Source organism: Artemia franciscana, unplaced genomic scaffold (assembly GCF_032884065.1).
Source record: "Artemia franciscana unplaced genomic scaffold, ASM3288406v1 PGA_scaffold_73, whole genome shotgun sequence".
Classification (NCBI taxonomy): domain Eukaryota; kingdom Metazoa; phylum Arthropoda; class Branchiopoda; order Anostraca; family Artemiidae; genus Artemia; species Artemia franciscana.
The window spans coordinates 426,493-453,688 of NW_027062708.1; the positions used below are offsets into that span (position 1 = coordinate 426,493).

Genomic DNA, 27,196 nt, shown 5'->3' on the forward strand with positions numbered 1-27,196 from the left:
AGGGCTGAAAAAACGTTTATATATTTCCAAGATCTTATCCAAAGGGGGTAAGGGGTTTGACCTCCGCCTGTATAATTTCTCTCCGATTCGTAAAATGTATATAAACACATTTTGTGCCCCCCCCTCCTAAAATGCTGGATACAGCCCTGTCTATTTTGGTTAATGCGATTAAAGCTTAGAATACCCTCTCGAATCAGAGGGGACGAATATTGTCTCCGGATAAAAAAAATGTCTATCAATACATCAGACACGTAGGAAAGAATTTTTTGGGTGGTTAGGTACAGGGCAATAATAAAAACAGTAATTTGTTAATTTGAACAAGAAGTACTCAGGGATTTAGAAGAAATTATATTTCAGGGGGAGGGGGTGATGGGCCCGGCTACTCTGGAGCTGCTTAACGGTGAATGAGTTGTACAAGTTCAATATGCTTAAACGTATTAAAGTCTAAATTTTGAATGGGGGTAAGTTTGGTGTTTTTTAAGCGAGAGAGGGTGGGGGGTTGTAAAATTAGTATATTTTCTTGTCGTGATTTTTCTGTTTTCTGTTGGGCAAGCCTCTGTCCTTTTACTGATCTTATGGATAGACACGTTTTTGGCAGGAATGCTTATTGGAAATTCTCTAATGTTGAATTACATTTTTTCTTCTTTTTTTTGTAGAAAGGAATTATAGCAGCAAGTTTCCAGGACAATATTTCATATTGTGCAATGGGTCCTAACAATTTGGTCTAATCCCAGTTCCTCTCGTTGTCGTACTTAACTGGATTAAAAGGAACAGATATCGTGCTGTAGATGCAGCCACAAAGGATTTTTAGGTGGAAGGGGGAGGGGAGGTGAAAACATAAAACTACTGCATTTTTAGGCCATCATTATTTTTTCCATTTTCTCTGGAGTGGGAGAGGGGCATTCCTTTTATAATATTTTCTCTATAAAAGATGCCTTTCCACAAGATCAGTTCTTTGGGCTAATCTCCTGAAGAGTCCCCCTCTTTGCTTATTAGAAATTTCAGTTGACTGGTCCAGTTTGTAATTTAAAATTCTTAAATTTCAGCAAGTATCAAGGGACAATATTTCTCGCAGCGTGATGGGTCTCCACAAATTGGTCTAATCCAAGATCACGTCGTTGCTGCACTTAACCTAACAATGCGGAATACATTTCTGACCGAGGACGCAGCCCAAGGTCTTCTTGCTTCTGAAGCCGTGAAAATTCGTTCCTTTGAAATGCCAGTTCCCGCTATTTTGAAGGCGCCAAAGCTAAAAACACCTTTATATACTGGGAAACAGCTGATTTCGGCTCTAGTAAAGAATTGCTTGCGAGACAACGCTGAGCGTAATGAAGAACAAGTTGAATATTTTAACATGACTTCGAAAGCTAAAGTGGATGCTCTGGTAAGTTCTAAATATGCTGAAAACTAAAGAATATAGTAAACTGAAGAGAGAGCTTACTCAGATTTGTCTCTGAAAAAAGCGAGAAAGGACAGCGAAGCACCTAATCCTGTTAATCTGTTCGTATTTGGTATAATCATCTTACTATGACTGTTTAATTATACTTTTATTTAGTTTTTTCCGCTCCCTTTAAAAGTTACAAGCCCTGAAATAACAAGTACGTAAAAATACTTTAAGAATTTGATTTAAGCATAAGGGAGTTTCTACCCTCTTTTGCTTGATATTTCTCCAGTCAAAATTAGCCAAAAAGGGATAAAAACGTGGTAAATCACAGCCAGGGAAGAAAAATGCAAATATTTCGGTCGAAACGTCAGCTCAGCCAGCCAAAGTCCACAGTTGAAAAGAAAAACCGTGAAACTAAAATAGAAGATCCCATATCTGTGTCTGTATGGACGGAGGTTCGAGTCCTAGTGTAGCTGATGAGTTGGTCTTAAACGGAGGTCAATGGTGCGACTCTGTAACCTCAGCCAGATTTGATCCAGTTCCAAATTGGTGCCCGGAGCAATCTGAGGAAAAACACAGGAAGTGTCGAATAAGCTGTCTCCAATCACGCATTTTTCTTCCGGCCGAAGGTTGAGAATCACGAAACTGGTACATATATATATATATATATATATATATATATATATATATATATATATATATATATATATATATATATATATATATATATATATATATATATATATATATATATATATATATATATATATATATATATATATATATATATATATATATATATATATATATATATATATATATATATATATATATATATATATATATATATATATATATATATATATATATATATATATATATATATATATATGATATATATATATATATATATATATATATATATATATATATATATATATATATATATATATATATATATATATAAACTCTAGCAATAGTGATAAGGGCATACCATGATTTTCCTCGTTTCTTCGTTGTCCTAGGTTTTCAAGGTTTTAACTAGTCTTATGATTTTGTGTGGTAAGGTTGTTTGCCTTGATGGCAAATGTTGTTTTTCTTTAATTGTTGTTTTTTAAAGACAACACTGGTGTTGTTTTTTTTTTTTGCTGGTTGTGATTTACTTTTTTTTTTTTTGCTGTCCAAATTTTTTGGCGTTTTGTCATGCTTAGCAAGAGTGATGTCAGACATTATAGTAAAAAGTAAGTCCTTAATGATAGCTAGCGCTTTCTTGCATTAACATAAAATTAATTATAAAACCTAACTGAAAAATATTGGCTTTATTTTATTTTTTATCTCTTTTTCTACTTTTGCTTTACATTTTACCGGCTATAAAAGTGCCGCATTTACTAACAGAACATAATAGGCGCATTTGAGTTGTATACAATTTATTTTAGACTACCTCATTCTTTCCCCACTAACGTAGCTTTCGATATTTTATATAAATGTTGTGTTGTTTAAGGTAATTTCGGGAGAAGTCTACAGCTGTAACTTGCACCAAATGATAGCAGATGTAATAATTTGTTTTTTAATACCACAAGCAAAATCAATCGCTAGAACATCAAATGTACCTACTAACAAGAAAGTTTTAATAAATAAAAGGTTTAAAAAGTATTAATTAGGTTTAAGAAAGGCATAAGTTGGAGGGTGAAACCCTGTACCGAGGAATGCTTACATAGGAGGGACTTGGGGATATGAGGGACCTAGTGAGGGGATTAGTTTAGAGAATTCAACAGGAAAAGGAAATAAATGCATGACAGGCCAAGTGCTTCGCCTGCCACGGGGGAGGGGGAGCGGAGGCTTTAGGAAGGGAAACACTCATCAAAAGATCCTCAAAATGGTGATTTATTTGATATGTAGGTTAAGTTGTAAATATTTCACATTTCAGGGGGGCCTAGACTTGAAGCCCCCTCCTCCAACTTACGGATCAGATTTGAATGACCTAGTCGCCTTGGTGGCCTTTTTTTTCGTCATTTATCCTTTCTGAAAGTTCTATTTGGTATTTACATTGAGAATCGAGCCATTTCTAGTCATTAAGTCATGAAAGATAATGAAGTAGTTATTCATTTCTTCGTGACCGTCAGACCCTTTCCTCGGCGTACCTGGCCACTCCCTCTTCTGAAATTCAATGGAGAGGGGGGGGTCAGATTTCTATCAAACCACTACCTTCCAAAACAGGCCAACCTTATGTAAATGTAGGTAAATTTGTTTAAATATAGAAATTATAGAGGTGGGTGTGGATCCAAAGCTCAGAAGATCAAAAGAGAATTTTCTTTTGGACTGAAATTTTTATCTTTTTTTCGCACGTAGAGGAAGTCTTTGGGCCAGTTATATGGAAACATAAGCAGATTTGTTGAAATTTTGATATTACAGGGAGAAAAATGTTTGAATCTGAAAGCCTCCCTTCCCTGCTGCTGGGCCTAAATCCAACTGCATAATTTTCTCAGGTGCTTGAAATTTTATCTTCAATTTTTTTATACAGCTTTTATTTGACGGTGACAAAGAGAAACTGGCTATTTCTGATGAAATACATCCAGGTGATCATAAAATGAGGGATAATGAAGTGATTTTTCGTGAAGGAGAACTCTGTGTTGGAGTCATTGACAAAAATCAAATTGGTACAGAAAAATTTGGATTGATTCATACACTTTTTTGGGTAAGTTTTTTAATTTTCTTATATTTTGTCTTTTTTTTTACTTCAATTCCTAAGACTCAGGTATACACCAGTCAGTGGTGGTTCTGGCCTTTCTTGCGCCCAGGGCAAAATCCTGATTAACACCCCCTTTTGTCTTAACAATATTTATTAACAAAATTTATATACGAAATAGCATAAAAAAATAAAATCAATTAAACTTCGGATTCAGTTTGCTTATACCTGCTGCTAACTACGCCCTCTGCTTTATGACAGTAAAAGTAAAGTTTTAAGAATTACAAAAGGCTTTTAACCGTTATATTATTTACTTAAAATTTTGATCCCCTAAAATTTCAGGGCGCGGTGCAAGTGCCCCCTCCCTCTCTTTAAACTGCCTCGGATGCCAGTCAACAGGTCCCATTGTATGTAGTCTATCTGTATTCAGCAGTAGTTTGATCCCTATTCAGAGTTTTTGCTTGTCTCCCAGTGTTACAAGGGTTCCAAGAACGTCATTTTTCAGTAGTTTATAACTCAGCTGCAAAGTGGCCCAAAGCCTTTCGCCTTCATTGGTTTTCTTAGGTTTCTTTAACCGGCTATTTTCCTTATTCAAGTCTGTCATGTGGGTCGATTTCTTTTTGATCAGATATATTTTAAATTGTGAAACGGAATCTGTTTTCAAAGCAATAAAAAAAGGCGTTCTTGGGCTTTTTTAAATGAGGCGTGCATATAATCATTAATCTACAAAGGACTTTTTTATCAGTACAATGGCCTTTTTTTATTACGTTCAGACTGCTCATAGTTATGAAAAGTAACAAGAGAGTGAAAAGTAATTCTTGTTGGGACAGTTGGGACAGTTTAAAAAACGGAACTTGAGAATAGAATGTAAAAAAAACTAAATCGTTTGCTAATACCAAAAGCACAGCATTCTTTGAGATTAAGCTTATATTGTTGCTCCTAAGCAGCACGCTAAGGGGTCTACAATAGGTCTACTGTTCATGTGGTTACCCTTAATGAGTACCTTAAACTGTTTTTATGGGATTCCTCTGAAAAGATCAGCATGTCTTTCTCAATCTTTTGAAGTGCCCATGCATGTTTCAAAGACGTAAGGTCCTCCAAAATCTAATGTTGAATTTTAATTGTTTTTTTTACTTTATTTGAATACAAATTAGAAATTAAACTAATTCGAAATTGATTAAATTTGATTAACTTCCTAATTTTTAAGACTACCTAATGTGTGTCTGAATCTTCAAATTACTTAAGATGGAGTGTGAAGAATCCGTTCCTGCCCCCAAATTATTGTTAGATCTTTCCCTATTCCACCCCTTTGTTTCTACAAAGTGGTGTTCCTGGTGTTGTTTGTAAAATTATTTGCTGCATATATATTGTTACTGGATTATTCTTTTCTTTTCTTTTACAGTTTTTTGTTCATGCATCCATTCATAATGGACAAGCCACGCCATAACCACATCTGTTGTTGATAAAAGAAAGAAAAAAAAGTATGAACGACATGTGTTCTTCACTGATTATAAAGCACACTTGTACTACCAGCATGAAAAATTGGAATGGCTATAAAGAAATCGGTTAGAAAGGCCTATATCAATTCTAATTTGTTCGCCTGTATGATCAGAGATGGGAAAAATACTGTTTCATGCTACTACACTATAACATATCCTAAAGCTTCCATCTTTCCCCATTTCAAAAAATTCTGCCTTAAATCTTTACTCTGATTGATTGATCATAAAATTTACACTTGGAAGTTGAATGAAGTCTAACCCACCAAACTACGCATGGAATGCATTATTGGTATAAGTCAACTAGTGGTATAAGCCCAACATAGTATGGTCCTTGCATGATTCTAAATTTTTCAACTGAACTTAATTTTCATTTAGTTATATTGTTCAAATGCTGTATCTTCCGTTGTTTCTTCCATAATTTTTAGATACCAGTTGAATATTTATGCCTAATTCAACATTCTGAATTTGAATCAACTTCGTGTATAGATCTTATGTATCAACTTCCTGCATGTGCAGCATCTATCTTAATAGGCCAAATATCGTTCACATTAGACCAATATTTATGCCTAATTCTAGATTCCAAATTTAATACAATAGAATAGTTTCATTTATAAAAGCAATCATAGTTTAGAATAAAATATTCTGACTAAATGGCGCTAGTACTTGCCATGAAAAAAAGAAAAAAAAACATGAGACTATAACTTATTAAACTCTTACATGTAAAAAGAACAAACGAATTGGCGAAACGGCTTGTTCTTTAAGTATGCAATTCCAGTCTTACTTTGTTAGCTGACCTTCTGTTTATTTTATTCCTCATAACTTGGTGGTAGAATCTCTCTATGTTTTTCACTGCTAAGAAGAAATTGTCCAAATTTGCAGATCAAACCCAAACGACGTTCGTGAAGAGACAGTAGTTATAGGATAGATAATGCCGATTCATAAATTACATATGTGTCTGAAAGAATGACTTTAAAGGCTTTTTTTGTAGTGACTCAAGTTGGTCGCTTAGGTAACTTGGGTTGTTGACTTGAGGGCCCCATACAGGGCAAGTATTTGAAGTGTTTTTTTGTTTTTATTTCTCTACTAACCCACCCCCTATGGCCAAATATTTAGTAGAATGATGGATAATTAGCTCCTTGTTTGAACCAGAATCATACACGGATTTTCAGTCAGTATAATTAAAGTTATAAAGTGGGTGATATATCGTCTCTATTCTTCTCCTCCTTCCCCACTAATGTTTTGCAAAAAAAAAGATATCTTATGCTCCAAATTGTTTCAAGCAAACTGAACCAGGGGTTTTTAATCTTACTTTTTAACAGCCCTCTGCCCTTCCACTACCGTTATTTGGGAAAAGTCAAGTTATGGCCAATTGTAGAAAGAGCCAAGTAGATTGTCCAATTAAATGGGCATCAAGTCAAGGTTAGGATTTTCAATCAGCATAATTAAAGTTATAAAGTGGGTGATATATCGTCTCTATTCTCCTCCTCCTTTTCCACTAATGTTTTGCAAAAAAAAGATATCTTATGCTCCAAATTGTTTCAAGCAAACTGATCCATTTTAATCTTACTTTTTAACAGCCCTCTGCCCTTCCACTACCGTTATTTGTTATTGCTGTTGTTCCTGCAGGAAAGCATGCATGCTGCACCTTGTTCGAAGTGGACTCACTGAGCAATCTTCTTAGTATACTATTGAAGGCATTAAGTCATTTGCCGCTACGACAACCCAACTCAGCTGTATTTTCTTCAAAGGTTGCGTCATATGCGTCATATTGTTTCCGTGCTAGGCGTATTTTTGGTGGATTTGACTTCCCAGCAACTCCTCCCACCATCGATTTTTTTTATTAATTATATATAAATATATATATATATATATATATATATATATATATATATATATATATAAAAATATATATACATATATATATATATATATATATATATATATACATATATATATATATATATATATATATACATATATATATATATATATATATATATATATATATATATATATATATATATATATATATATATATATATGTGTATGTATGTATGTTTTTTCGCTCATTTCAAAAAAAGAGAAAAGCGGAGTAATACAAAAGAAGAAGAGGAAAAAACAAGAACACTTAGCATCAAAGAACAAAAATTAAGTAATAACTTCTTCATTCGCAATCGTAGATCAGGTGTAGAGGCAAAAACTCGAACAATGTTTCTAATGATTTTTTTTGCGCTTGTTTCAGTAGAAACAAGAAAAGTAAGCATGAAAAGAAATATACAGAGAAGTAAGCATTTACACCTTGTTTGAAGTGAATTTCATATAAAAATCTTCAATCTATACTATTAAGGGCATAAAGTGCTTTACCGTTACCGCTCCAACAACCGAACTCAATTTTATTTTCTTTTTAGTTATATTCTTCAACTGTCGCATGTCGTATTGTTTCAGCACTGGGGCGAGTTTTTGATGGATTTTTGATGAGGCATGGTTTCTCAGTTTCTACGTCGGATGTCATGCTAGAACCAGTTACGGGTGCAAAGATGAAGCATGCACTTTCAAAAACTGAAAAGGTAATTTAAAAAATGTGTCTTGCGGGTTTATGCCCAGGTGGTCTCCGGGCCTGCTCCTCCAAAATGTTGTAATCTTTACAGTTTTCTCCTTAGTTTATGCATTTCTCGCTTACATTTAATTGCGCTTTTTAATAAATTCTTTTGAATTAATTTTATGCATAATTTTAAGTTGTTATTTTGGTAAATTAATTTTGTAGAAAGCAAGTAAACCGTTTCAACGTCACTTTACTTTAATAAAACGAAAATAAAAGCTGACAGAAGCTAGTAACCTACTTTTGTCTCAAGAATTTTTTCTTCTATATATTGTTGGTTTTGAAGATTATTTGGAACTATTCATTTCGAGTTATTTCCTATCTTTGCTTTTGTAATTGGCAAAGACCTATTAATTCTTTCATTTCGTTTAGGACTTTTTAATTCATCATTGCCAGACTGCTCATCAGTTTTATGTGGCGATGAAATTCCCATCTTAACCTGATGGCTACGTCTTAAATGAAAATTCTTTAATAATATTTTATGTTTAAAATATTAATAATGATTAAGTTGGTCTATCAAGTGTTTCTTTTTATCACTGCTGACAATCTTAGCTCGAGTTCAGCCAGTGGTTGTTTTTTCCTCTTTCCTATTCTTCTTCCCGTTTATCATCGCCATCTTCTTCTCTCTAAACATGGAATAAGTTTGTAGGTGTCTCTTCAGTCGCTGTTGACATATCTTGCCTTTAGACATAAAAAAGCAGAAAAAAATGTAAAATTCTGTTTCTTCTAATTTTTTCATGGAAGAGGATTTTGTCCGGTATGGGCAGGTACTGCGATGACTATTATCTCAAAGGGAAAAATAGTATTGATATAAATACTAAAGTACATCATATTAGAAACTTAAAAAATACGTACTGCCCTCCAGTTAATTTTTGAAAATATGAAAAATCAAGGTCGCCTATTCGCCCTGCGAGTTCAAGTCACCTGTTGGCTCTAACTTTTCGATCTAAAATCTGTCATCAATTTATTCTGACTCCAGTGGGCTTTTTTGCTAGTCATAGTCTCTTTTTGGCTACTCAATTTTGTAAACTGGGGGAATTTTCCTCGTAAGGAGTTTTCCGAGGGGAATATGCCTAACCCGCTATTAGTTGTGGTTTTGTATTTATATATGAGGTTTCTTTTTTACAAATCATGCTAATTTTGTGGTTATTTTAGTTCGATCTGATTAAATAAAAATTTTGTCTTCGCAGAAACATATTGTCTGCCTAGGAGAAGAATTGGTTATCCCTGTTGGGAAGAAGAAAACAAATCACAGAAAAATGCGAGAAGAGATTAGACGGATTTATTCTGAAGCTAATCAGAAAAATGAATTTGAGGTCCTCGAAAAAATCAAAGCAGTGGGGATCAATACTGGAAAAGCTCTAACTGAAGTCATGAAAATGTAAAGTTTTATCTTTTTTCCAAATTTTTATTATGATGGTCATTTTCAATCTACAGTTTCCAATCTGGATAATTTTAGCAAGAGGGAGGGGGTATGGGACTTGTTGTTTTTTTAAAATAATTACCTGGGCTCTTGTTTGAATGTATTTAGACTTATTTAACTTCCCGGTCGAAATACTAGGGTACCAAACGAGACAGCTACACTCAAGCAGAGGAGTAAGAAAAGAGGCCTAAATCCTTAAATTATGAGGAGGGGCAGCTGAGCTTATCTGTTTCGTTTGGGAGGGCAATAGAAAGAATGGCTTTATGAAGGACGGCTTTTATATGACAGTAATTCCCCAAAGGAGGGATTATTCTAGGACTGTAAAGGAGGGGAAAGTATTTGTGTCATTCAAGTACTAAAACAGAGAGAAAAAAGAGGATAACAACTGTATATAACGCCTCTCACCAAGAAAAAAAATGGGAAAAAGTTAAATCGCTTAAATAAATTAAATAGACTCAATCATTTGAAAAAAAAAGAATAAAAAGAAAAAGTCGAAAAACTTAAGCTTTTTGACAATTTGTTTGATTAAGCTTAATGAGTGCCGCCTTTGAGATGGTTCGGGCATCTTATTCCATACAATCTGAAATTTGACCTTATGGGGGGAGTCAAAGGAATTTAAATTTGATTTCTATTGCAAAGATGATAGTTACTTTGATCAGAATTTAAAGACGTGGAGCACTAAGGGGCTGAACGAGGTCACAATGAAGCTAAGAAAAAGTAATTCATGCTCTAAAAATACTATATTTTAATTGAGATCATGTAAAGTGGTAACCTCTGAATGATTAGTCTCCTGAATAGGTTCCTAGCTTTATTGTAAACATTAGAAAGTGGTTTTAAAAGAGAAGGAAAAGCTGATATTCATATTATCATACAATAAGCGTTATCCGTGAGGTTGAATCGGCAGTGGAAAATTCAAAACTAATCCAGGAAATGTGTGCTTAAGCTTCTTTAAAGAATCCTGTATATCCTCCTTTTAATCAAGTCCACGTGGTAGTGGATGAGACAGGTTCAGTCTGTCAAAATTTGGGTCAGATTATTAGCATCAAAAGATTCTCAAATAAAATTTTCTAAATCAGACCTAAGCTCTGATTTCTTTCTCCCAGGGCAGAGTTGCCATCCCCAGTGATCTATCACTATTTCTAGGCATTTTTTATGTTGTCTGAACAAGCACTAAATTAGCATATAAATCACTGTATTATTGAAGAAAATCACTAAATCAACCAAAAATTGCTAAAATCTAGTGGAGGAGACTGTGTCACTTCTACCGGGTGGCAACCCAACCGGAAGTACCTAGAGGGCTGTCATCATCCAATAAAATAAGGACGTCTTAAGAAGGCGAACTATAATTGCCATATTAGGGGTTGGAGGTTTTTGGGTGGCACAGACTGCACCAAGATAAGTTTCTGTTTATTTACCACATACGAAAGATCATTTACATAAACTGAAAATAGCATAGGCCATAAAACAGATCCCATGGGACGTGCTATTCCACTCTTAGGGTGGTCAGGAAAATAGATCAACAGAGATTAATCTACCATTCAAATAAGACTTGAACCAAGAAAATACATTCCTCCTTATGCCAAAATTAGACAGCTTCGACAAAAGAATTTCGTGGGTCAAAGAATCATTTGCCAAATGAATATTCAGAATATAGAAGAATCTTACTCAGAATAAAAAAAAAAAATTCAAAAGGGTCGCACATGCATGCTAAGTTTCTGATTTTACAGTGAAGAAATACTCGATTCTGGTACTGTTGTACGGACACCTATCAGTATGTAAAGTAAGATGGGGAATATTTAAATCTTTCTTTTTTAAATGTTTATCAAACAGTTTTGGATTTGATAGTTCTTTCCCAGGCTCGCTCTCCGGGGGGTCGAGCCCTGACGTCCCTGTTATCCACTGCAACCATGGTAGACGCTTAGCCTACGATTGAAAGTAGTATAATCGGTGGGAAAATATAGCATCCCGATACAAGAGAATATTCCAACTAATTAAAAAATAGAAATTATACTATCGATATATGTAGATCACCTTTGTTTTGGAGTAATCCCCCCCCCCTGCTAGAAGAATTCTCTAACTTCCAAAGTATAGCAGGAGAAATGGTCGATAAAAGTGGTTTGTAGCTTAAGGGCTAAAATCTAAGACAGATCCCAAATATTTTATATTTGGGTCTGAATATTTTTGTTTAATTTGCTTAGGGGATGCATTACCTTAAAGCATCACCCTATCTCTTCCATTCTAAACTTTTTTAGTTTGTATAGCCAAACTATTTAGAATTGATTGCGGAGCTTGGTTAAGAGATCCGTATAAATGACAGAAAATTTTCACGAAAATCTTTGAAAAGCCATTTAACTTATTTCGTTTTTTGCCGGAAATGGGGATATTACGTTTTAGTAAAACTTGCACCAGCAAAAGGTGTGTATTTTGTTTTTGTTCGATTAAAGGAAGCAGGATTTTTTTTTAAGTTTTGGAAAGGCTAGTCTCTAAGAATTTTCTAACGTACCTTCTAGGAAAATCAGCTCAAAGCAATTATCGTTTGAGCAATTTTGTCTCTTAGGAAAGGAAGTTCCTTGTTGTGCCAACCGCTTTGATTGACAAGCTCATTGACGTAAACAATCACTGTCTTTTGAAGATGGTCTCACTAGTTAGAGTTTAACATTAAGCAGGTTTTTGTGTATTTATGTATTATACTTCAACTGAAGGTTTCTGCTATTATGTTTCAGTTTCTGTTGTGTTAACATCTTTGTTTCATAGGGCAAAGCCAGCTACCATATTTCCTGATAATAATTTTTCTATGATGATTAAAACTGGTGCAAAAGGCTCCCAAGTCAATCATAATCAGCTGGCATACTATGTTGGACAGATGGACATCAATGGAGCTCCTCCCCCACGTATGATCAACGGTAAGTCTTACTGGGTATTTTAAAACACTAGGGCTGCTAACACGTTGACAGGAGGTTCAGTTGCGCAGGAACTCATACTACGAAGAGATCCAGTGCCCTAGCATTGACGAAGTATTTAGTAAATAAAAAAAACTCCCTTTTTTATGTAATGTAACCTCCTTGGTTCATCGATCTCTGTCCAGCGTGTGGGAAATTGCATACTTGTAATTTTAGTCTTGTAGGCTATTATGAAACAATAGGGCTACCAACAGATTCAGGACCCTAGTAATGGCGGGTTCTTGAAACCTGGTCACTAAAAAATCTCAAATTCAGGCTTTTAGCTCTTTCAAGCGCTTTGGCTTGAAACGCATGCTTGGTCTACTGCTACTACTACTAAGAACTCTTTGCAGTCTGAGGTTAATCCAGCTGTGCAAGCTCCTTCTCTAGCTTTCTTCAATTAAACGATAAAACATCGACGGGGACAAACTTACGATATTAAACCCACTACCCACCACGGTTTTTCTTGGTTCGGACACCCTTTTGCTGGTTTGAAGACTCGAAGACTAAAAGGTACTCCGCTGCAGACCACCTCACAGATGTACTTAAGGCTTTATCCTTATTTGAATATGTTTGTTTTATTCTTTTGTCAAGGATGAAAATGACACATAATCATCAAGTTCTACTATCTCCCGTGCTTTTCCTCGACTTGTTACTAGTTTTGATGGAGACAAAGAGCAGTCCACCGCCCTATGTCCTTCTTGGTTGCACCTGGCGCACGTTCTTATCTGTCCATCGTACCATACTCGCAATCGTGGTCCATCCACAAAAACGAAAGATGGAATGTTCCGAGCTATTTTTGCTGTAAATCTTGTTTTGAAGTTTCCATATACTAACCTCCCTGGTAAACATCGCTTCTACACTGTAGCACCGTACCGTACCCAGTCAGTGCCTTTTGCACTGTCGACCCTTTTATCTCAACGGGTACTCCTTCGTCTATCATCGCAGCTTTCAATAATTACATATTTAACTTCTCCATTTTTCGTTGCGAATGGGAGCATTCCGTTTCTTCGTTGCTCCAAAAGCTTTCAAGTTCTTCACAATTTGTAATTTGAAAAAAAAGTTTTCTTGAACTTCAAGCCTGACGTATCTATGCATATTAGATTTTCTTTTCACAAACCTTTCTGTTTCATCCATCTGTGTATCTCAAGTTCAGTTGGTAGGTCTTCCTCTGTAAATGCGGCGAAACTCATAAATGCTGTATTTTTTCGTATATACTTGGGCATTTTCCAATCTTTTCCTCCAATTCCTCGTACAAAAACCTTTTTTTTCTCCTTTTTCACAATACTCTAGACACGAATAATTAAAACAAATAAGCAAAATGCCACACGAACGCGAAAACAAAGCAAACAACAAAATACTATTAAACAACCACCAACACCACCACTAAAAACTTCCAAAAAAGAAAAAACAAATTAAACTAAATACCAGATTAATTACTTTTACTTAATCCTTCCAGTTCATACCCTTTGTTTCAACACTCTACAAACTACCTAGCAGTCCACGCAAATCTACGAATTATTTCAACACTCTCAGTACGTCAACTAGCGGTCCATGTAAATCTACGAGATAATTACCCTAAATAACTTATTCTATTATTAAATAAGATTTCTTTTTACCATCTATTCTTAAAACTAACCACAAACACTGAAAATACTTTTTATCTTTTCAATCTGTATAATCTTATTTTAAATATGAAACGCTCTTTTTGATAAAAAAAAAAAGTTTGCCTCTGCGGCATAATAAAATGTTAATTATGTTTTTTAATATTATTTGTTTTTCTGAACGTGCATCAAAGAAGTGAATATAGTGCAAAATACAGTTCGCGACGTAAAACAAATAAAAATATGTTTTTAAACCTTTTATTGACCCCAATATTCCTCAGCCGTAAGATGGACGAAAGATATACTATCTTGTCGTTTTTTATTTTTTGCCATTTATTAGGTAACCATGATGTTCGAGGTTGTACTGTAGTAGTAAAATCATGTTATTTTTGTTACTTTCCTATTTGCTTCTTATAATGAATGTAATAAAAACAACAACAAACGAATTAAATATTAGGATTTTACCCTCCTCATCCACAGCCAAACTGGAGGACTCTCCTGGAGGCAAAATGTAAGAAAAAAGTAGCGACTAGTCCCTGTGTCTTTGTTCTGAATGCCTCTGAACAGTCACTTTTTCTGAATGGAAAGGGCACTAAAGTCACTTTTCTTGCGCATCTTGTTGCAGCCGACCCCTGATTGAAGAAGAAAAAGTCTTTAAAAGAGCTTGGGAACACTGGAACGCGTGGCATCCATGAAAAGAAAGGGCTCGAGGAATTTGACGAGGAGCCATCTGACTTTGTTGTCATTTTGAGGTATTTTTCCTCTTAGCTAGCCTGAATAATGTAAGGATTTTTTAGAATGCCAGAAAAAGAAAGGCATCCCATACAATAGTTTCATTCAGCACGTCCCAAAAGGGTGTCTGACGTTGGATCCTGCTGTTTGCTGAGCGATTGATCAGTGGCCGGCACTCTTTAAGTATTTTTCTTATTACGTGGCATCAAAGAAACATTTGGAGACTATTGCGTCATCAGCGAAGTATCTCAAGATCGTAAGCTACCTAAAAAGGAAAGATATGATTACAGAACTCAAATTCTTGTGTTCACGAAGCCGAGCTGAAACGTACTTCTTGGTGTTTTTGCGAGACTTCTGAAACCTACATTATCAGTCTGCTGATGAAGCTTCTACCAGATTGCTTGAGAACTTAGAAAACTATTTGCATGACACTATTGTAGGTGAGCAGGTTGGCTGAAGCTAACTTTTCAGCCAAGCTGAAAAACTTACTTCTCACTGTTTTTTCGAGACTTTTGAAGCTTTTCAGTTTGTAGTCAGAGTTCAACCTGTCAACATCTCTCTAAGCTCAAAGCTACCGCACCAGAGATATTCCGTGATTGTTGACCTTTGCAAGACCAAGTGGCAAAAACTGTCCAGAGTGCATACTACGAGTTACATCTAACTCAATTAATTGTGACTCTTGGTTCCACGCAGAGGCCAAAAACTGTGCCAGGATAGATATTACCGATTGGAATAACTCCTGGATGTGCCTTGATTGCTCCACTAAATCCAAGGTAAACCTTTCTTCTTCTCCTGGTCTTTCTGTACCCCGTTCTGGCTGCTCTCGAACGTCTCGTACCCCAGTTGAAAGAAAAAGAATTCTTAGCATCCTTAGTGATCTAAGCAATCCTACTCCTTTTCCTGACCCTCTACACAGCCAACATTTTTTTTTTTTACAGAAAAACCAAACGTGCCTCACGAGGCTGGGCCTAGTTCAGTCGGTTCAACAATTTCCCTTGCCCCACCCCAGCGCCAAGATCTTGAAGTTTTCCCCGAAAATTCAACGCACGTTTCGTGCCAAGCCACTGAATGCAGTATGGATAAATCTGTTCAAATAGACAGCGTCACGGCAGCCCTCTCCTTACAATCAGATTTTTACAAAACTATTGACTTTAAAAGAAAAGTTGACGGATGTGTTGATGTTTAATACAGATTTTTTGTCAATTTATAAAAGTGATTCAAGAAGTCAACCTACAAATAATTCCATCCCAAAAGAGATAAATAAATCTTTAGACTCTAATCATAAAAGAACTGCACTGTCCTTGAGCTCAATGAATATTAATGAAGGAAGCAGGGGATTAAGCTCATCAACTCTAGCCACTACAAATGACACTCTGTCCCCAATTTCACCTCTATTTAACCTAATTATAATCCTGACCTTGAGAACACAGATGCCCGAATTCGTTTTGACAGTATGGAAGTGAATCTGTCTGACAATCATCACTTCCCTGATACTATTCGCAAATGCGCTAATATAATTTTGGCAAGTTTTTGCAAATTAGGAGATCAACGTGATTTTGGACATGATCGTGCTCTAAGTAAGCTGCAGGAAAAAAATATTCCTGATAATAGTGTTATGAAAAATTGCAAGATTTTTTTAGCAAGGAAATTGCAAATTAGTCCGAAGTACTTCTATTATCATAGATCTATTACCCATAACCTCAAAAAAAAAGAAGTTAGTCCAAGAGTCTGCTCCCGTTTTTTATGTAACAAGTGCGACCAAAAGAAGTTCTCGTTATTGCACTTATGTCATTTTTACCTCACTGGCAAGTGTACTTAAGCAAAGTGTAATTTTGACCATGATCCTTTAATGTAAGTTATCATCAAACGGCCGTTTTTTCGGGTGTGATAACCTGCATATTTATGTCCCCTCTTCCTTCTAAAAAAAAAAAAAAATACCAAGCTGCAAACAAAAGCCAAGTACACAAACTTGGGCAGTCCCAGCTGTTACTAGTCAAAGATTCCACACTGGAAAGTCCCTTTTTTAGGCAGCACTATGGATTCCATTCCTCCCTTGTTAAATACCCCTCATTACCTCCCTCCCTATCCGATACAAAACAACATGCTCCAGGTTTGCTCTCCCCGAAACGACCCTACAACCCAGAAATTCACTCACGGCCAGTCAAATCATTATCACACCCAAACCCTCCAACAATCACCTCTTACTTATACCCCTCCCATTCACAAACTCCCTTATATACCCTATCCGCTCAATGCGCCCAAGATGTTGTCGACTGGTTCGGGCCTCTACCTGTCACCAAAGTATATCCGACCTCCTTCCTCCTAGAAAGCTCCCACCCCACTTCCCCTTCCCAGCACCTTCTTGCCTTCCTATATCCCCCTTCCCTCTCTATCAAAAATACTCCCAATTCGACTCCTTCCTACCCTATCTCCACGAAACCCCACCTCCAGCCCTTTCGTTTTATCCCTCGTGCCTAGCCTGGCAACATGACTCAGGTCTGCGACTTTTTACGTTCAATAATTGTCTTGTAATAAACCCTAATTGTTTTTATTCCCCGTCAACTGGAAACAAGTTGCATCTTCTTCATTATGCTTTGTCCATGTCCTTGCCCGTCCCCACCTCCAAATCTCCAAGGTAAATCCTTCTCTTACCCTTTTTCTCTAAAGCATAATAAAATTAAATTAAAACCCTGTTTTCTTAATCCTATCCCTCCTGAGATTTTCGTGTCCTTATTTAAACTACTTGGCGTCACTATTTCTTCAAATTTAAAATGGGGTACCCATGTTAAAGACATCGTCCATAGAGCTAATGTATCTACAGCCCTCCTTAAGCTCCTAAATAAATTTAGCATCCCCCCTTCCCACTCTTTAAGGATTTACACGTCTTCTGTCCGTCCGCATCTCGTATATGCTTGTCCAGTTTGGCACCCTGGTATCTCCACAAAAATTGAAAAATTGAAACAGTCCAAAAAAGAGCCTTGCGAATAATTTTCAAAGAAGGCAAGGTGCCTAGTCTCTGTTCCTAGAAAAGCTATTTTGGAAAACCTTGAGTAAGAGGGTTTCGTTGTGCCTTTGTTTTGCAATAACAAACCCTCGGACGGCAAGTATTTTCCCCAAACGTCACTCCCCATCCGGATTACGGCCGCCTCGAGCTGTTTCTTAGCCGATAGCTATTTTGTCCTCTATTCGCTGCATTATTTCCAGATATGAAAAATTTTTTGTCCCCTTTATCACAGAAAAAATAAATAAAATATCCCTCTAGTTTCTCCCTTTTGTTTCTCTCATTTTTTATTTTCTGATGGTGCTGCCCAGGATATTGCACTTACTCACTTGTTCTGCCGCCTCCCTCTGTTTTTTGGTTTCCCTTTTAATTTGCTATATATTTTATATTTCATTCTCTTTTTTGGGTTTATTCATTTATTTTTGTAAATAAAAATTTTGACCAGTTTTTGACCCCGCTTTTTTTTTTACCAGTTTTTACCTTTTTAGCTCTTATTGACCTTGTGCAGTCAAATTATTGACACTTTTTTAGTTTCCAGTTTAATTTATATATATATATATATATATATATATATATATATATATATATATATATATATATATATATATATATATATATATATATATATATATATATATATATATATATATATATATATATATATATATATATATATGTATGTATATATATATCTTGTTCTGTTTTGTATTAATTTGCTTATTTTGCCCCCTTCCCCTTTTTTTAATGTCCCTTTGAATTCTTTTTCTGACTTGTATTTGTTTAAGTTTAGTTGGACTAGTTTTTTTCTCTTTAATTTTTTAATTGACTTGTTACAGTTTAATTATTGACTCATAAATGATTATTCATTATAATCTTTCTTTTTCGTTGTTGTTTTTTTTTTTTTGTAATTTTGCCGGTTTTAGTGCAATCATGTGATTTGTCGACTCCGAAGTCTGAATTCAGTCCTTTGTGGGCTTGTGATAGAGATGTTTTTGAAATAAATATCTTATCTATCTTATCTATATCTGCTGATGAAGTTTCTATCAGTTTGCTAGAGAACTTGGACAACTATTTGCAGGACACTATTGTAGGCGAGCAGGTTGAGCTTGCGTTAGATGCTCAGAAACTCGCGTTGACAGAAAAACAAGCACTCCATCAAAGGACGCGAAGACAGAACAAAGTAGCTGCTGAACAGTTGATCAAGAAGTGCCCCATCTCCTATAATAGCCTTGTCGAAGCGTTTAGGTGCCTGGATCCCACGGAAAGGAAATGAGCAAGAAGTCTGTCAGATATTGCTTTGCTTCCCTGAGAACTTCTTGTAGGAGCAGTTGTTGACGATGTTTCTATTTTGTTTTAAATAAACATAACTAAAAGTTTGAACAACAAGAAAATGGAAAAATAAATATAACTGACGTTTCTCCAAGGAAAATGAGCTCCTTCCGAGGCTCATGAACATGATGATTATTAGGGTACTTGGCAACCGCTTTTGATTCATGACCAAAGAAATGTTTTGACCATGAATGGCGTTCAAAATCCCTTGCCACTTTGGTCCCTTTTTATCCTTAAGTTCCTTGACAGATCGTCAAGTCCCTTATCGAATGAGCAGGAATCATTCCGAGCCCTGTCTGGATGTCTCCGACGTCACTGGAGGAACTAAGGTCTAAGGGAATGTGACCTTCTAAGAGCGTCTGTTATGCTGATATATTTAGCTATGCAAAATCCACCGGGCAAAACTAAATGTAGCATTTAATTTTTGAAACATACTACCTATAGACATTCAAACTCCCCAAATATTTATGCTTAAAGAGACTTGGTTGAATAGACTATTTCTGTGTTTAAATTTTACAGCCTTCAAAATGCTTACCATGGAAACTTCGACTTTTCTTCAAAAAGTTCTACCTATTTTTCAGACACATGCGCTCTTAAAGTGCACGAAGAAAGCTCTACTTTCATTAGAAAGCTCCACAGAACGCTCTGTGGTTTCTTCAACTTGCAATTATTTCCATTTTCAGGTCAAATTTTGCATAATGTTGATCCTTGGGACCCATCTATGAAGTCAAATGGTTTTGTTATGAATTCGTATGCATCAGGGTTGGATCCAACTGAAATTGTCTTCACCACTATGGCTGGTCGCAGTGTAAGTAAAATTTTGTAATATTACCTAGTTTTTTTTTGTTTTTTTTTTAGGAGACTAGTTTGCCACCTCTAACGATCACTTTAAAATTTTGGTATGATGCCTTGTGGGGGCGTCATCCTTGGCTTCTGCCCTTGGGTGCGGAAAAGGTGGTTGGATGTCCCTGATCCGTTTTGTTACTTACTAGGAGTAACAAAACGGGGAGTAACTTATTTCTAGGAGACTAGAAATAAGTTCTAGGAATCAAATCAGCTCTCTTCTGCATTTTTATGGTTATCGCTCTAAATGATGAGGCCGGCATAAAAAGGTATACAATAGCTATTGCTCTCTACTTGGTCTGAGGTAGCGTATTGCACATGGAGAAAATATAAAATATTTTCTTTTCTTTTTTTCAACTACAGTCTTAATGTTTCTGCCGCTGCATATTTGCCTAATTTCAAAATTTTCTTTCAATTTTGCTTCTAACTTCGATCGCAGTATTTGGTTTTTACTTTGGTCGTCTTTCCCTTACGATACTTCACATAAAGCTGACTAAAGCTGAAGTGTTGATACGACTCCATGTGTGGGCACAGTCCTGGGGAGAGAGGAGCATGGGGGAAGGTGTCATTGTGCACAAAAAAGGCGATTGTGTACCCTTCGTTTGATCCATTTTCATTTGATTAAAACTAGAAATCAGAAGTTGGCCTAATAAGCCCTCTCCAAACTGTTTACGATATTTACTCGTTACAGGGAGACCGGAAAAGAATTCAGGGGAGAAGCATCACTTTTTACTTAGACTAGGTAGCGCGATAGAATGTGGAAAGAAATTGAAAAGGTGTTACCTTTTGCTTTTTTTTTTTAACTACATGCTTAACGTTTCAACGGGCATGTGATTGGCTATTTTCAAACATTTGCTTCAATTTTTCAAATGTTTGACTTTGTTTTTCAAGTATACCTAAAGATAGTTCACATAGCACCTGACTGAAGCATCATATACAGTTTTATTAAAAATAATTGTGACTGACCGTGCTTATGACGCTGAAAAAACCTTCGTAAACGCACTAACAGCAAATATATTTTTTATTTTTTCAGGGTCTTGTTGACACTTCTGTGAAAACGGCTACTTCAGGCTATTTGCAACGTGCTCTCATGAAGAAACTAGAAGATCTGACCATACATCACGATGGTAGCATAAGAGATGCAGCTAACAGACTAGTACAAGTAAGTTCTAGCCAAAGACAGTGAATCCCTCTGGCATCTTGGGAAAAATCTCTAGCCATGTTCACGAGTAAATCATTTGTCTAGTATTCTTTTGACTAAATCATGTATTTTTTCCCAGAAAAATAAGTCAAATACTAGCAATAATGAAAAGATTTGCTTGGAAAGATGGCGTTCTAAAGTATAGCCTCTTTTAGGGGATACGAAATGTGAGGCTATATGGAATGACGCAACAGTAATTGCAATACAATTGTGCACATAGCAAAAAAAACAAAAATCGATGAAAAGAATGTAAAAGTACCAAGGACATGGAAATGAAAGCATTTTTGGCCCCTGATGAAAAGAAATATAAATCGATGAATATAGCCCCAGATAAAAAGAAATATAAATCTATGAAAAGAATATAGAAGTACCAATGTTCATGGAAATGAAAAGATTTTTTGGCCTAAGACAAACGTTTGTTTACTAAGATTATACTTTTGGTTGTTTCAAAATATGAAGTTTTAAAGCGCACCATTAAATTTTTTTCAGTGTTGCCGCGTTCAACCGTGAAAATGAATAAGCAAAACTAATTAGTTCAATTTGATAACGCTTTTCGTCTGTTGAAATTCAATCATCAACAATCTGCTGATTCTTAAAGATAAGTGCACCTTCAAAGGAAATCAACAACCGTGTGAGCTCTTTGGTGCCGTATTTTTTTGGCTTATTTCTTTTTATTCTTTATCCACATTTCTTATTTTTAAATTACGAGTCTGCTACTACCAAAAACCAATAAATGTCTAATTTATTAAGATATATAAGGCTACACAAGTTTCCACTTTACCTTTCAAACAACCAAATTTAGTTTCCACTGTCCTTGGCACTTGGAAGAAAGAGGGTTGTTTGCAATTACAAAGAGAGCAAAAATCAGAGAAGGAATGAATATTAAAATGTTTGCACGGATATGGGAGAAACGTCCAACGACCAGGAGATAGGCCCTTGGCCTGGGTGCCTTTTTAAATGTTTTGCAAGAGGTCATACTTCTAGGACAGGATGGGCTGGGCGGGCTTGGTTGAAGATAACAAAAGGGGTGAGGCGAATGAGCACTGTTTGCCAGTCTAATTAAGCTGTTGCTTAATGTTAAATGGTATTAACGGTACATAACGCTTAATGGTAACGTTAAATGGTAACGTTAGCTGGTGGTCGTACTACTAAATGTACATTTTTGATGCATATATGTATGTGTTTAATTCTTATGTATTTAATTTAAGCACCTAAAATATTGTGTTACTCTATCTTTGATTATAAAAAGAATGTGTTAATTTTTACAGTATATTTTTGACAAAAAAATTTCCAAAACGAAAAATTTCAACTTTCGTCCCTCAAAAGAAAGGGAAGAGACGCCTACTATTTGCCGGCCGTCAGGGGGCAAGTTGTTTTTGATTCTCAGAACGGGTAATAGAAATAAAACTTTTTTCTCCCAATGCTCCTGGAGGAACCTTCTCTTACGTCACGGTTGGCACTTTGTATGGCAATGGTGATTGACCTCCGGGCATGCTTTTGGCCGCCGATAATGGATTCAGTCCATCAAATCTTGGCAGCGAATTTTGCATAATATCCCGGAGACACTACACAGGGTGGCCATTACCTGGATTGTTACTGAAATTAGCAGTAAGGTACCTATTTGTGTCTTCCACTCTCACGGGCACCACGAGAAGGTTGTAACCGCTAGACCTAAGCAAGTTTGTTGTATAAATTATGGATTTAGAGTTAACCTGTAAAACAGGGGCCTATTGTGATGTTTCCAAGATGTTATACATGTTTGCTTGTTTTTCAGCTTTTCAATATGAAAATCCCTATAATAGGAAATGTTGCTGAAGTTCAGTCCGACAAGTATTCCAATGGTAATCTTGAATGAAGGCTTCTCTAAATTTTTCATAACCGTTATGGACGATCTAGACCCTTATTGCGTGTAAGGAGTAACCGTGGAGAAACTTAATTGGAAACAATTTCTGATTTATTCGTTGTTTCCAGTGCTTCAGCCCTAGAGCCTTATGTTTAAACTCTATTAATCTGCTTCAAATCAGAATTTGTTTGAAGGCCATAGTATAGGGCAGACTTCTGTTTTGACGACAGGAAGAAAGAATACCTGTAGACGGGAAGAAATGAGCTATCCGATAAAATCAGCGTGAAGGGTTTCTAGAATAATTTGAAGAACAAGGTCTTTTACAGAATCCCCTCCCCCCACAGGAAATTACTTACATCCTTGCCCTAATGTTTAAACGTGTGTGAACTTATTACTGAAGCTGGACCTCTCTTCTGTCATGATTCGTTTGAATAGATTTCCCTATCCTTCTAGAATTCCAGAGGGATTCCTAATCCCTTGTACAAGCTCTGAATTTATTATTACATTATATATCTAAGACTGTCAGATGCAGATAATACTGATTTGATTTAGTTGTACTGAACAATACAGCATGGAAATTTTTCATGCAAGTCTAAAATTCGTTTTTTCGATAGACTAGTAACAAATTTTATTGAATCTTACCCAATTATCCAGTTTATCTAAAAAACTTGCTAAACTACATGTATAAAAATAAGAAAAGAAAATAGCGAACACTGTTTTGTGGTAACTGAAGGATGAGCATTTTGTTTCCTTCTTACAAAATTCCCAAGTCCCCCTCTCCTCCCCCTCGATAAAAGAAACTATAAGATAAAGCAGGGTACCCTTACCAAACTCCTCATAAAATTCGTTTCTTATACTTTTTTTTCTCCATTTACTCCTTTTTTACTATTTATAATTCGTTTTTACTGTTTATAAAAAAAAACTACTCATAAACAACTAAACTACATAATAATGCAACCTACTGATTCTTTAATGATATTTTGTCATCGGCCTTTATGAAAAAAAATTGGAAAAAAGTGAACACTCCCTTGTGAGCATCCAAAAACAAGTTCACCGAGATGATCTCCATACTCCGAGGAAATCGTTCTTTTACCGAAAAAATCGAAAAAATCGTTCTGTATAGACTGACATAGTTTTCACCTTTGCTACTAGCTGGCAATGTCTCCCTGACACTCAATTATCTATAGTAGATATTGTGTATCAGGATTTTCATATAAACTTAGATCTTGCATGTGGGAATTTTATATAACTTGGAATTAAGTCGATCTTAAGTCTTAAGTAACCTGGAAGTTTGGTTTGTTTCAAATCGATCCGAAAGGTATGCGCTATGATTATTACCAGCTAATTGTTTTCTCCAATTAATTATTTCCCCCTTTTCAGGTTTTGTATGGATCTGATGGAATTGATGCTTCTAAATCAAATACCCTTTATCATGAAAACAACTTGAAACTTATTGCAGATAATCTTCATGTATACAAAAATAGATTATCCAGGATACCAGATAAAGCAGCTGCTAGTCAGAAGAAGAAGCTTAACAAAATGAGAAAACGGGTAAGGTTATATTTGACAGCAGTAACATGAAATACTTATGGGTACTTAACGAGGTCCCTGAACTCTGAACTGATATTCATATCCAAGCACGACGTTCCTTAACAACACATAGACAATCTAACCTCGCCAAATCATATTGTCCCATTTGGTAACTTTATTGTCCACATTCCCATTCCATCCTATTTCCTGTTCCCTAATTTCCTGTCCCTATTCCCTAATTTCATGTTTCTGTCCCATAACTTCCTGTTCCTGCCCCCTAATTTGGCGAAACTTCGCTATATTTTGTTCAGTTTGTTTTTATTTTTTCAGCTTTATTTTGGTTAACGTTACTATTATATTATTACAATTTTTTATGGCTTAATAGCTTCTCAATCAATTATCATTGTTATGGTCTAAAAAATTATTTATTTCATATTAGCTACTTTATTTAGAATATATACATATTTTACATTTCAATATTTCAATATTTCCATCCAATATTCCCATTCTATTCTATCTAAAATTGTGAACTAAGTGCGTTGAAACAAACATTTCCCCTTTCTGTGGCTGTTAGTGATTAATTTTAGGCTAAGATTGTAGCCTAAGATTGCACTCTGGCTTGTGGCAAAAAAAAAATCGTACACAGTAGATTTAAAGGGTTCTTCATGCAAGACAACGGAGCTGTAAGGGTAAAAATATAGTGAGGCCAATTGGCTTTGCTCCAGTTTCATACACCGTTTTTATTAGTAGAAGCACAAGGATCATTAAATGGATAAGCGGTTAATGTCACAGTAAGAGAGAGGGTAAGGTGGTCAAAATTACATTCGTCTTTGTCAACATTAAGGGCAGAACAGGGAACATTGGCGAAGTAAATACAATGGTCAATGTTTATCACAATACCGCTGTTCTGAATGTAACTGTAATTAAGAGCTTTATGCGCCATGCGGTAATCAATTGGCAACGAATTCACAGGTAAGTTGGCACGAGTAGAAGAGCTAAGAACATCACAATTGAAGTCACCTATGACTAGCCACCGATACTCGATTTTTTTAATATTAAATAACAGAGTTTTAGATAGGATATTTCCTTATTTATTTATATGATTATTCATTATGATTTTTCTTTTTCGTTGTTGTTTATTGCATTTTTGCCAGTTTTCGTGCAACCGTATGATTCGTCGACTCCTAAGTCCAAATTCAGCCCTTCCTGTGCTAGAGATTTTTTAGAAATAAGTTGAAATAAATAAACATCCGATCTGCAGTAGCTGGATTGATCTCTCCTTAGGAATATAGAGCCTGGGGTTCAATCCTAGCTCCTGGAAGATTACGCAAGCTGTCTCTTTAAGAAAAAAAAAGACTTGGTAAATGAAACGCCACTGGTTTTTGACGTCCTATGCGCCGTCAGTGGCTCTGGATGATTTATATCCTTTTATCATTTTCAATACATACTTAGACTTAAGGCTTCCAATGCCTTGAGGGGCATGAGGCAGTATCTGTTTTCCCCAGAACGGGACAGATTAACCTGAACTTCTTCCATGCCCCGTGTGCCATAGGTGTTGACACACAGATCACAAATGCCCGTAGTTATTGCCTGTCTGACCTGCTGACCTAGGTTAGGATGTAAAGGTTGAAGCTAGGCCGACTTCCGTAATGTTGATGGTGATATTTCTTATTGCGAAGTGTGATCCTTCATTCCTGAGCAGCAGTGACAATATGCCAGTACACCTCATACGATGTAGAGGTGTAAAACTATCAAGCATCACGCCGAGCGATATTGTAGCAATTGCTCTTGGGGTTTTTTAACTCGTTGGCCGGTCAACAAGCTTACAGTTCTGTAATGAAATTATTTTATTAATGAAATCTTGTTAATTTGATCTGTTATTAAATATCACTAAATTAGGTTATAAAATTCGGACACTTTGATCCGTAGTGTCAAAGGAGAGAGAGACACTTTTTTTTTGAGAGAGAGAGAGACACTTGTATTATACATATCATCAATATACAAAAAAAAAACCACATCAGCCACTTTAGAAAGTCAGAGACTTGTTAGTAGTGGCTGATAAACATTAATGAGCACAAAAAAAAACAAACAAAATGAAACAAAAAAATTGGGAACAAGAAAACAACAGGAAAACAAAGAATAAGAAAAAAACAAAAAAAAAAAAAAAAAAACAACAACACTTAAAAAAACAAATCAATAAGCCATCCAATTTAAATTATTTATTTATTTTCTACTCAGAAGGTGATTCTTCAGTCTACTCTTAAACTGGCTAACATTTTCAGATAACCTTATACTCATTGGTAAAGAATTCCACACTACTGGTCCAGCAAACTTGGGACCAAAACTTCCCCTCTGAGAGCTGCGACACTCATATACCAAATCATCCATATTTCTAGTCTCATAACTGTGGTATGAAGAATTCCTTATAAACATTTGACGAAAAATTTCAGGGGACAAACCATAAATACTCTGAAATACAAATATAGCAAGTTGATAATCATGAAGTTGGCTAACATTAAAGATCATAAGTTTCCTATAGCAATTAACTGTATCATTTTCACCATGGACATAATTTCCTAGCAG

At 35.6% G+C, this 27,196-nt stretch overlaps 1 protein-coding gene across 1 annotated transcript in view; it reads left to right on the plus strand.

Annotated features, from left to right (window-relative positions):
• Positions 1-27,196, plus strand: part of LOC136042160 (uncharacterized) — a gene marked incomplete in the record, with an annotated part of 83,773 nt that overhangs the window by 35,405 nt on the left and 21,172 nt on the right. Inside the window, 8 exon segments of the mRNA XM_065727087.1 lie at positions 1,047-1,384; positions 3,906-4,079; positions 7,978-8,136; positions 9,359-9,549; positions 12,346-12,494; positions 19,880-20,004; positions 21,073-21,201; positions 24,464-24,634. Of these exon segments, the coding sequence (XP_065583159.1) occupies positions 1,047-1,384; positions 3,906-4,079; positions 7,978-8,136; positions 9,359-9,549; positions 12,346-12,494; positions 19,880-20,004; positions 21,073-21,201; positions 24,464-24,634 (1,436 nt within the window).